This window comes from Gopherus evgoodei, chromosome 3, assembly GCF_007399415.2.
Source record: "Gopherus evgoodei ecotype Sinaloan lineage chromosome 3, rGopEvg1_v1.p, whole genome shotgun sequence".
In the NCBI taxonomy this organism is placed as follows: Eukaryota; Metazoa; Chordata; order Testudines; family Testudinidae; genus Gopherus; species Gopherus evgoodei.
This window is the reverse complement of record NC_044324.1, coordinates 108,839,277-108,852,238: the sequence shown is the minus strand read 5'-3', so window position 1 is coordinate 108,852,238 and position 12,962 is coordinate 108,839,277. Positions and strand designations below refer to the sequence as shown.

Sequence of the window (12,962 nt, the reverse complement as noted above, 5' to 3'; positions counted from 1 at the left end):
CGTCCACCAGCAGTTCTATGTGCCCCCCCATTTTCCCCACTGACAGGGGTTCTGTGTGCACATCCCTCTCCCATAGTCAGGTCTTCTATTCTCTTTCTGCACCAACCATTCTGTGCAGGTGCCCCATAGACATTAGGGTAATACAAATAATAGTTTCTTCTTCCTCTTATACCACAGCCTCTGTGTGACCCTCACAGCACGGTGTCCCATTCTCCATCCCCCACCAGGAGCTCCCTGTGCTTACCCCATTCCCCCCCCCCCACAGCATTCTTATTCTCCTCCTTTCTTTCCATTTTCAGGCTGTTGACTTTTAAAACTCTATTGGAAAGATAGACAGAGCTGAGATGGGAACTGATGGAAGGTGTTAAAGAGTGCCATGAACTAGATCATTGATCTATACACAATTACAGACCTTGTTGAAACTGATGTGTCTGCTAGCCATATGCCAGGGGCTATGAGTGTCCCCCACTTTCCCTTTCATGTTTTCCAATTTCCACAAAATCAGTATGATTCTACCCATTCTGTCTAGAACATCCTCCAAATTTTTGGACTTGATTAACTGCAGCATTCAGAAGTTATCACAATACATCCAAACAGAGAAAGGCCACCAAGCTGAGTCTAAGGCCTCACAAATTTGGTCAATTATCCTCCCCTCACCCAAATACCCATACCCTTGTCTATCTTGTCTATTTAGACGGCAAGCTTTTCAGGGCAAAGACTGTTTCTCACTATGTGTTTGTGCAGTGCCTAGCACAATGGGGATCTAGTTTTGTTTCGGATCTCTTGGTGCTACCACAATACTATTTTCTCTAATACTTACTGTGTGTCATAATGTCACAGAGTGACTCTTATCCATTTCATTCCCTCACATCACAATATGCCTGCACATTAATGGAGCACTGACTTTGCTAGCTGCTCCATAAGAAGAGGAATATGCTACAAAAGATACTGCTCTCCCCCATCCACTACTCTCCTCATTTTATTTTGTATTTGCTGCTCTCTGTGCCTCACTGCAGAAGGAAACAGAAGGACCTAGATTTCAAATGTTTCTCCTTTATCTACTTAAGACTTTCTTAGTACCCCAGACATGTAAAATTCACCCCCAATGAGTACCAATGGAATGGATGTCTTAGCACTCTCCTATTACCTACTTATCTAGGAGATCCTCTCTTCCTATGTTACAAGACCACAGCTGAGATCAGCAAAGGCACCTGATCTGGAGCCCCACTTATAAAAGGAGGGAGTAGCTAGTGCAGGGTATTTTCTGTAAGGATCCCTCTCAGCTGTTCAACTCACTCCCAACATGGTCCAAAATAGTCCTAGCTGATTGACCTTCGGCACCCCCTGAAAAACCCAGCTGATTTTCCTATCTGTGATGGACTGGGAGGACTCTGGTGGTAAATGAAATATGTTAACTACACCTCTATCCCGATATAAGTTGACCCGATATAACACGAATTCGGATAAACGCAGTAAAGCAGCATTCCGGGCGGCAGGGCTGCACACTCCAGTGAATCAAAGCAAGTTCGATATAATGCTGTTTCACCTATAATGCGGTAAGATTTTTTGACTTCCAATGATAGTTTTATATCGGGGTAGAGGTGTATGTTTTCAGCTGTTGGACAATTATATGTTAATTGTTGGGCACAAGTTGGTGGTGGTCTCTATAGCAATCTACTAGCATAACTATTTTTAAATTATGTCAAGGAGCACCTACTGAAATCTATTTTTTACAAATGTGGATATAAATCCAAGTAAATAAAAAAAATACCTTTCACATTAATCCTCCAACCACTCTAACATAAGCTATTTTGACATTTAGAACATATTTTTTGGTTTTATTTTGTTTTTCACATAACCAGTTCATTGCAAATAATTGCAGTCAGACCAGGCCCCTAGGCATTGCCTTTAATTTGGCTGATGGCAGATGGCACAGGGAGGTTCATGGAGAAAGCCTTACATTCAGTACTAAGGAACACTTGATTGTACTACATACGTGTATGTATTATTTAACATTTAGACTCCAGTAGCACCTAGATCGCAACCCGGTCAGCATCCCATTTTGCTAGGAGCTGTACAAACAGACAGAAAACAGCAGTCCCTGCCCTAAAGATCTTACTATATATATATATTCTTTAATATCTCATAAAGAACCGAAGGGTTTTGTTACCATTTTTTTCTTAAAGAAAGTTCTACTGAGACCTGTGTCCCCATGCTTTCTTTTAACACACCACTATTGGGCACAGTGTACTTCCTCCAATCTTTTTCTCAAAACACCTCTCGTCTCTTCAAAGCAGCAAAAGAAAACAGTCTGCCTAAATGTATCTAACTTTTCAAACCAGTCTTCCTAGTCTGCAAAGTACTTTGAAATCTTCGTGCAAGCAAGCCGAGTCGTTTGCCACTGAATTTGTATTAAAAAGAGAAACGAGAACATGCCAATTTAAGATGTTCTAAGAAGTGTCAGTGGAAAAAAAAGAGATACTTGTCTGTTGTAGTACTAAGCTATGCTAGTGTGTGGGAACACAGTGGGTAGAAAAAAACTAGGACAAAACAAAACAAAATGTTGAAGCAAAGAATGGTTTCCAGCTGTGCACCACAGGGAATAACTTAACGCACTCAATCCACAATGTAGATTAAGAGTTTTATACAACTGGAAAATAACTCCAATTTGAAAAAAATAACTGTCCAGACATGACAGTGCTTGCAGACAGGAAAAAATGACACTAAGCCCATTTGAACAGCTGCAGACAAAATCAGAGAGCACATACTGTAGTTCTAGTTCACGTTTGCTGTTCTAACAGTTCATATAGTATTAAATAGTTCCATTCTCTTCTATCCCTCAAAAGAAAGAAAATGTCTCTCTTTGTACTGTAGGACAATACCTTTTTAGAAAGAGTATTTTCATCTTCAAGTCAAAATACACAGCATGAAACTCAAAGTAACGCATTTTCTAGCACTAAACAAGACTGCGCACAATATTTATAATTAGTGGGGGCATCTGGAAAAGGAAATATTGATTATCTAGTGATAACTTCTAGTGCACTTCTATGGCCCCTGACATCCAAGTATCTCAAAGGACCACAGAAACTTCATTGGTTTAGCAATACAACACCTCAGTTACCCCAATTTCACAGATTGGAAACCGAGTCACAAAGAGATATTTGTCACATAGATACTTGATCACCCCCTAGGAAGTCTGCCACAAAGCTACGAAAAGAACCCAGATCTCATCTCTCAGATCTGTGGCAGCAAATTGCTTTACAAAGCATAGAAGGCGAAACAGAAAATGGATGACATCTCGACCCTATTGCAGTCGATGACGGACCACTCAGTGAGATCAGCAGAGTCATAACTTTACCCAATAACCCATATGTGATGGGGTATTCACCTGAAGGGGTTAAGGTGTCCCAGAAGAGGCCAATTAACTTTCACATTTGCACTGAAGGGAAGCCCTGAGATTTATAAATACTAATGCTGATGGAGCCTGGGGGGGGGGAGATGATGATTAAACAACAACAACAACAACAAAGATTGGACAAAAAATATAAAGACAGGAAGTTGGTAGTAGTGAGGGGGCTATAGCAGGGGGGTCTGCAGTTACTCTCTGGGAGCAGAGAGACTGGGGAGGAGGAAACCCAGGTGGGAGAATAAGTCTGGGATCCTAGCCCTGGAAGAAGAGTCACCCTGGGGAGTTGTGAAGAAAGAAAGCCTGAGAAGGCAGCGTAGGGAACCAGGAGCATGGATAGTGACTGTATAGACCTTGGCTACTGGTTATAGGGTCTCTGGACTGGAACCCAGTGTAGAGGAAGGGCCTGGTTTCCTCCTCCCAACCACGGGGAAGTGGTGCAGGACTGCTGGAGGTTCCATCTGGACAGCTGGCCTGGCACGACTTTGATACCCCAGAAGTGGGGGGAACCATAAAATGACCTAGTCAGAGCTGAGTCACAAAAAGAAAGCACCATGAATTATGGGGAAAGAGACTATTGCAGTGATGGAATGACCATCAGCAGAAGTGGCCATACAGGAAGAAAGCTGCTATGCCACACCTGGTCAGGAGGAGGCACTCATGCAGTAAAATATATCCTATTACACCATCACTTTACCGATTTATCCTGTCTTGTCCCATGCAGGGAGCAATAAAAGCAATGGAATTTCCTGATATGACTGGAACTAAGGTATACTGAAGGTCAAAAAACTCCCCAGGAATTCTTTCCTCACAAACCATCGAGACAGTGGAAGAATATTCTTAACAGCATATTTAGAGCTCAGTTAGAGCATCTCATTGGTTTTCTTTTGGGGCTCACCAGAATATTTATATACCAAAGACCATACAAGCATGAAACAGGGTCACTTTCAGGCTGTGATTTTCAAGGGAGAATAAGGGTACATTTACACAAGCCTAGGGCGGTGGTGGTGGGGTTGGGCTTGACAGCCCAAGCTCCAACTCAAGCCACAACTTCAAAGTACTGTGTACACAGCTATTTTTAGAGCTCTAGCGTGAGCCCCACTAACCCGAATGTGCTGACCTGGGCTGGGAGGCTTGCTACCATGGGCTGTGTAGACATACCCTGAGAGAGTGAGGTACTCAAACCACATTAACTTTCCAATTCCCTTAGGCACCTTTGAAAATCTCACCCTATATACATATTGTTGTAGAAATTAAACTATTAATGCAAAATGCAATAACTATCAAAAGAGTATCTGAAGAAAATGGCAGCATGTTCAAAGCTATTAGACAGCTCCATGACTGTCTTTGAAGCCCACACGAGAGTAATATCATGGTTCTGATCAGCCAACTAAGACTAATGAGGAGAAGTTGAAAGGACCTCTGAGAGATCGTATTGAGCTATGTGAAACATGCTGCAGGAATCCCAAACTGGTGTTGGTCTCTTATTCTAATCTAGTGTGCAGCATCTTACACATTCCCTATATTTCATGAAAAGGCTCCAGTCTTTGTGTAGCTGCTATGACTGAGTTTTCTGGATCTCCCTTAGATGCTAATTCTCCTGGAGACACTCTGTGGTTTTCCCAAATGGCTAAACGAGGCCTGTCTGAATTCTATTCCAACTCTACAAAACAAAATAACTGATATGGCGCATTGACAATGAATAAGAATAAAAACATGAACTGGAGTTTGTCAAGGGAGAAAAAACGCCACAGACAAAATTGCTTTCTGGCAAAGCCTTAAGCCTATAATCAAAATGTTGTTCTTTAAATCTACACATTTAAATCTACACATTTTGCCTTTTAGAGACATTTCATTTTCCACATGAACAGCACCTTTTCTTTTGTTTAGATATACTCCCCACTTGTCTTGACAAAGCTATTGTTTTATGCATGGGAAAGCACTATTATGTGCTTGTCCTCCTGGATGTGGAAAGATATCAAACACTAAGCTTTATACTTCATTTGTGCAGCCTTGACATTACCATCTAAACTGCCATCCACCTGGGGAAACCAGAATTTGAACCACTGCAGAACTAGAATTCGAACCACTGTGGTACTTGACCTGCAAATCTTTGCAAGTTACCCAGAGTGGCCTGATCATCTGCTCTGTTCCAGTGTGAGTAGGGGTGAAGGCAACACACGAGCACAGGTAAAAAGCAAGCACTTGCAGTTCCTCTGCATTGAAGAAAAATCCCAAGCAAGACTGAGCACAGAAGTGGAAGACTCATGCCAGAGAAAACTATCTTATTTTGATTCTATTGTACAGAGACGAAGTCTTTGTCCATAGTCCTCCAATTAGCCAGGAGTAAACTGGTGGCCCTGTGGCTTCATTCTCATTAATTCAGGAATAGGCTCTCTGTGCTGCTTGCTACTTGTTACCCTGCTCTTATTTATGCCACATTCCAAGCCTGCATCTTGTAGGATGAAGCCATTATTTTGAAAAAGTTCTCACCACTTACTCAGCCATAAAAAACACTTTCCCATTGGGAGTCTGATTTTAAAAAATGCTGAGCACCACCACTTTCCATTAACTTCAACTGCAGTTGTATGTGCGTGGCAGGTGTGGAAAGCAAGCCGTATGTCATTTCACCTTTATTTTTTCCACTGGTTTCTGCAGTACTAAAACATCTTTCCTTAAAAGAAAGGTGACTTCACTGCCAGAAATCTCCAGGGCAAAATTTTCTTGTTCATAGGAAAAAGAACTCACCTCAGTTACATCTATGAAGCCCCAATGATTTGAGCAAAAATGATTAAATAACTTGTCTCTGTACTTCAAAGCACCAACACACATTTTAGTATATATTCAAATATGAGTTCTCAAGAATACTTACCAAAATCTGACATGCAAATAGGTATAAAGTGAAATCTCGTACAGCACTAGTCAGAAGGCTACCTATTTCCCACCCTTGCTTTTCTTCCAAACAAAAATATATTCCCTGCTCTCAGTTTGCTATCTAAATTATTGGTTTATATTGGATTTCACCAAATATTAGCTACTGTGCTGGAATAACAGGCTTCCTTGAGAGATTTTCAACAGTCCTGTTTCTGATTGGGCTGGAAAGAGCAGAGGAACATTTTGCTTATGGGAAGATGCAGGGGGAAATGACAGCAGGGAGCAGAGATGGGAAATTTTAAATTAACTGAGCTTCATCAGTCTGGCTTCAGTTTGAGGGATGGGTAAACATTCAGGTCATTTCCTATTTGAACTGAACTTATTCGCTTATTATTCATTCATATAAAATTTAAAAGGTCATGGATTTTTTAAACTAAGGCCTGGGGGAAAGCCAACAGGTGCAGAAGAGCATGTGATTTGGACAGATATATCTCTTAGGGGAGGATTTATTGAAGAGGATACTCTATATCCTAGCAACCAAGAGAAGACAGAAACTGACAAAGGACAGGTAGGAACTCACAGGCTCAAGACTTTAAGGCCAGAAGGGAACATCATGATTATCTAGTCTGACCCCCTGCACACTGCAGGACACAGAACCTCACCCATCCCCTCCTGTAATAGATCTATAACCTCTGGCTGAGTTACTAAAGTCCTCAAATTATGATTTAAAGACTTCAAGTTACAGAGACTCCACCATTTACTTTAGTTTAAACCTGCAAGTAACCCGTGCCCCATGCTGCAGAGGAAGGCACAAACCCCACAGGGTCTCTGTCAATCTGACCCAGGAAAAATTCCTTCCCAGTCCCAAATATGGTGGCCAATTGGACCCTGAGAATTTCATGAAGACCCACCAACCAGACACCTGGGAAAGAATTCTCTGTAGTAACTCAGAGCCCTATCCACCTAGTGTCCCATCACCAGCCATTGCAGATATATGCTGCTAGCAGTCACAGACCAGCTACATGCCATTGCAGGCAATCTTATCATACCATCCCATCCAAAAACTTGTCAAGCTCAGTCTTGAAGTCAGTTTGGCATTTTGCCCCCATTGCTTCCCTTGGAAGGCTGTTCCAGAGTGTCACTCCTCTGATGGTTAGAAATCTTCGTCTAATTTCAAGTCTAAACTTGTTGATGGTCAACTTACATCCATTTGTTCTCATGCCCACATTGGCGCTTAACTTAAATAACTCCTCTCCCTCACTGGTATTTATCCTTCTGATGTATTTATAGAGCACAATCATATCTCCTCTCAGTCTTCTTTAGGTTAGGCTAAACAAGCCAAGCTCTTTGGAAAAGGAATAGTCAGACAAACAAGTCCCATTCAATTATTTCACATGAAGGCAAAACTAAATATTGACAAATTTTATAAGTGCTTCAAATTTTATAAGTGCTTGTATACAACTGCAAGAAGTTTAAATACTAAGATGACTGAACTTGAGTGCCTGGTATTAAAAGAGGATATTGATATAATTAGAGGTGCTGGAACAATCTTATAGTGGGGGTGCTGAGAGCCATTGAACCAAACTGTAAACCTTGTATAATGGAAACCACTTCAAGCCAGCGATGTGACAGCACCTGAACATGTCTAGTTCCAACACCTATGGATATATTAGGCAACCCAGAAACTCGGAGGAATGATCATAATCAATGGGTCACAGTAATACTAGACTACAAAATATATAGGAATGACAGCAGACTGTGCTGGTGGAGGAGTAGCACTGTATGTGAAAGAATGCATAGAGTCAAATATAATAAAAAAATTATGACTCAAACTGTACCACAGATTCTGTATGGATAGAAATTCCATGCTTGAACAATAAGAGTATAGTGGTAGGAATATACCATCAGCCATCTGACCAGAACTGTAATGGTTATTATGAAAGGCTAAGAGAGACTACAGAGGCTACAAAATCAAACAACTCAGTAATAATGGGATATTTCAACTAGCCCCATATTGACTGGATACATGTCACTTTGGGATGAGCTGCAGAGATCAAATTTCTAGACACCATAAGTGACAGCTTCTTGGAGCAGTCGGTCCTGGAACCCACAATGGGAGTGGCAATTCTTGATTTAGTCCAAAGTGACACACCACACAGGATCTGGGCCAACAGGTACATATAGCTGAATTGCTCAGGAGTAAAGACTATAATGTAATTAAATTCAATATCCTTACTCAGTGGGAAAATACCAAAGAAACCCACCCCAGTAGCATTTAACTTCAAAAATGGGAATTGCACAAAATGAGGCAGCTAGTTAAATGGAAAACAAAAGGAACAGTCACAAAAGTGAAATGTCTACAAGCTGCATGGAAACTTTAAAAACATCAGAATAGAGGCTCAAATTAGATGTATACACCAAATTAAAAATAAATCAGTAAAAGAGCCAAAAAAACCCACCACCATGGCTAAACAGAGTAAAAGAAGTGGCTAAAGACAAAAAGACATCTTCTTAAAAATTGGAAGTCAAATCCTACTAAGGAAAATACAAAGGAGCAAAAACTCTGGCAAGTCCAGTATAAAAGTATAAATGGGCAGGCCAAAAAGGAATTTGAAGAGCAACTAGCAAAGACAAAAACTAGTTGCAAATTTTTTAAAGTACATCAGAAGCATGTTTGCCCACAGTACTAAACTACTCAAGATAGTTAACTCCAGAGTTGACTGCGAAGAGTTACAAAGGGATGTCACAAAGCTGGGTAACAAAATGGCAGATGAAATTCAGTGTTGATAAATGCAAAGTAATAAACATTAGAAAACATAATCCCAACTATACATACAAATTGATGGGATATAAATTAGCTGTTACCACTCAAGAAAGATCTTGGAATCATGAGTAGTTCTCTGAAAATGTCTACTCAGTAGTAAAAAAAGCTAACAATCTTAGGAACCATTAGGAAAGGAATAGATAAGACAGTAAATATCATAATGCCACTATTCAAACACTGTGTGCAGTGTTGGTTGCCCCATGTCATAAAATATGTATTAGAATTGGAAAAGGTACAGAGAAGGGCAACAAAATGATTAGGGGTATGGAACAGCTTCCATATGAGGAGAGATTAAAAAGAGTGGGACCGTTCATTTTAGAAAACAGATAATTAAGGGGGCATATGATAGAGGTCTATAAAATCATGAATGGCAGAGAAAATGAATAGAGAAGTATCATTTACCCCTTCATATAACACAAAAATCAGGGATCACCCAATGAAATCAATAGGCAGCAGGTTTAAAACAAACATAAGGAAGTGCTTCACACAGTGCAAGTCAACCTGTGGAAATCGTTGCCAGGAGACGTTGTGAAGGCCAAAACTATAATTGGGTTAAAAAAAATTAGATAAGTTCATAGACCATATATCCATCAATGGCTATTAATCAAGATGATCAGGAATGCAACCCCAAGCTCTGGGTGTCCTTAAATCTCTAACTGCCCGAAGCCTGCACTGAACAACAGGAGATGGATCACTTGGTGAATTGCCCTGTTCTGTTCATTCCCTCTGAAGCATGAAGCACTGGCCACTGTCAGAAGACAGGATATTGGGCTAGATGGACTGTTGGTCTGGCCCTGTATAGCTGTTCTTATGTTCTTCTCATCCTTAATAGCCTGTGGCCGTTTTGAAAAACTACCATAGTGCTATACTTATACATGCTGATGAAAACAAATGAGAGTCACATCTCTTTCATAATACAAAACCACCAATAATGCTGTGCACTTTTATAGTCACTTCTATATGAAGATCTCTACAGCCTTTACAAATCAATTAAACTTCAACACAGCGTTGCTAGGTAGTTATTATTTAGCCTGATTTTACAACTATTAAAATGCAGAACAGAGACGTTACTTTTCTTAGGTCATACCATAAGGTTCCCAATCTGCAAGCTGTTCCATGCTAGCAGATGTGCAGAAAGCTTTGCAAGAGTACTAGAGATAGAACTAGGGAGTCCATGAGACCCCATTCCCTGCTCTAAACTCTGAAACACAGTCTCCAAATTTTAAATAGAAAAGGTTTATTTGATTTAATCTCTTTCTCTCTACCCCACTCTTCCCACCAACTTGTTAGGCAGCAATTAGCTGGGTACCTAGAAGCCCTCCAAAAGTGCACAATTAAACTGCATATTAAATTGATTGTGCACTAACACATATTGGAGTTTACTGTACTTTGATTAACATAGAAGCTCTTGAACTATACATAATACTGTGGGAAGACTTGAAAATTTTATATCAATTTCTCTGGCTGCTTTTATTCAGATATGTTTGAACTGTAGCAATTTGTTACATAGGTCATTGCTTTCTCTGTAACAGGATGAGGAATCAAGCTGCATATGCACTACCTACTACTGTAATATTTTATTTGCTCTTTGCCTCATAGCCACACTCACAGAAAGATAGATAAATTGTGCTTCTAGTGGGGTCTCATAAGAATCTGTTCTTGATCCAATATTATGCAATACCTTTATTAATTATCTGGAAGAAAATATAAAATAACTGCAGGTAAAATGTAAAGGTGACACAAAAATTGGTGGAATTGTAAATAATGGTGGAGAGAGGTCAGTCAGGCTTACCAATCTGAATTGCTCGGTAAGGTGGGCTCATTTGAACAACAGTCGTCCCTCATCTTATAAGACTTACGTTATTCATTTCTAGATATCAAACCTTACATCTGGCTGTGTTATAAGAGAATGGCTCATTTCTATTATTTTTATTTTTACATATTTAGTAAGAAATAACATTTTAAAAGCATAAGTTTCCACAGGATCTATGCAAAACCTCATATTCTCCCCAAAAAATGTTGTTCCATCTCTCTACCCCCGCCCCACCAAATTCAAACTGCAGTTGAATGGGAAGATCAAATGAAGTCTGAGCAGATGGCTGTCAGCAAACCAATGACTGCATACCAAGGCTGAGAATTAGTACACAAAAATATGCAACATGGTACACAGTTCAGAGTTCCTGCTTATAAAATGCCAAAAAGATATCCGGCTTGAAATCATTGTAATGTTCCTCTATATTTATTTTATCATTCAGGAATATTAAACTGTAATCATATCTGCTAGGCACAATCTTACTAGGGAAGTCCTCCCTTATACAAACTCATCCTCTTGTAGAATTTAAGTGACTCAAAGCTGAACATATCTATACATTTCATTAATATAAGTTGGAACTGCTTACAGATAATACTTTAAAAACACATAGGATTTTGATTGGCTTCAATGACACTACTCTCAAAAGTAAGGGATGAAGTACACAAGTAAGCATTGCAATCATGGGCTCTCAGCCTGGGGACAAATGGGTTTTTCTGAAGCAACTCTGCTTCCCTTGGAGTTTGCTTTTGGGGGGCTATGCCGTTGTTCTGAAAGTAGGAAAGTGGTGTGGGGAGGCAGGCGAAATTTTACTGGTCTCTAGTGGCTTTGTGTACTCAGCAGCAGCTTTTTGCTTTACCTGGTCTTCAGATTTACAGAGGTTGTCTTCAGCTCCTCCAGTTCGTTAACAGAGGCAGTACTGCTCAATTCTGGAATTCCTTTTTTCTGCACACTTTCCATAGTCTCATCAGCTTCTTCGTATATGGAGGAGCCATCACTTTGAGAAGTGGACTGGCAAAACTTCAAGTAGGAAATCACTATCATTTCTGAAGGTACAATGGGACACAGAATTTTCTTCAAGGTAATTTCCTCAAAGAAGAAAGGGGGTTTCCAACTATGCATTAGCCACTGTGTCTGAATGCACAGCTTGCAGATTTTTTGTCAACTTTAAAACTTTCATATTAAAAATTCACTTAATTTTACATTGTACTGAGGAGAAAACAGCACATCCTTTTCTAGATACTTCCTTCATTATAGAGGTAGCCGTTAATGCTAAGTTGGGCTTTGCCTTAAACCAAAGATTCATCTTCTGTTATGTATTAATAATACAGTGTATCCTCCCCAAAATTATAATACCAAGCTCTTTGACTAATGAATTTTATGAGAATTTACTTGTAAAAATTAGTTTAAGGTAAAGTTAATTTTAAAATGGGCTCTTTAAGAAATTTAGCACCAAGTAGTCTTAATAATAGAGTAATGCAGTGTCTTCAAACTTCTCCTAGTTGAACTTCCCTGAAGTTATGTACATAGGCTATATTTGATATTGACAGGTGTGGGGGGTTTCTAGGTTTGTCTTTTTTTTTGCTTTAATTCTTCATAAATGAAAGTTTCTTCATCATAGACAGAAGAATAATGTTCTTCAGAGAATTCCACAAAGGACACTTAAACTTCTCGTCTCATTGTGTCACTGCAGGGCAGAGTTAAAACAAAAAACCCACCAACAACAAAAGAAAATGTGTGCCTACAAATCAGTTTACTCTAATCTGGGACCACAAACACTAGAATGCCTTACTCATGCTCCTATGGGTATCGTATGGTCTCACTACAGACTAACAAATCTTTCCTCCTTTGGATTGTTAGGTCTTATCTGACTAGTACCTTTCCATGTTACAACCCTCTTACCCATGCTCTGCACTTCAGGAACTGTTGAGAACTCCCCCTAATGGTTTAGTTAACATAGACTCTTACTGCTTTTGCTTTGACCTCTAGGTATATGAAAAGCTAACAGTGCATCCAGCTATTATTGGACCAAGACCAATGTTAGCAGG

At 39.9% G+C, this 12,962-nt stretch overlaps 1 protein-coding gene across 1 annotated transcript in view; it reads right to left on the bottom strand.

The window, feature by feature from the left end:
• Positions 1–11,958, bottom strand: part of LAMA2 (laminin subunit alpha 2) — a 377,975-nt gene extending 366,017 nt beyond the window's left edge. The window contains exon 1 of the mRNA XM_030558337.1: positions 11,774–11,958. Coding sequence (XP_030414197.1) covers positions 11,774–11,958 — 185 coding nt within the window. The remainder of the gene's footprint in view (positions 1–11,773) is intronic.
• Positions 11,959–12,962: the final 1,004 nt, after the last annotated feature.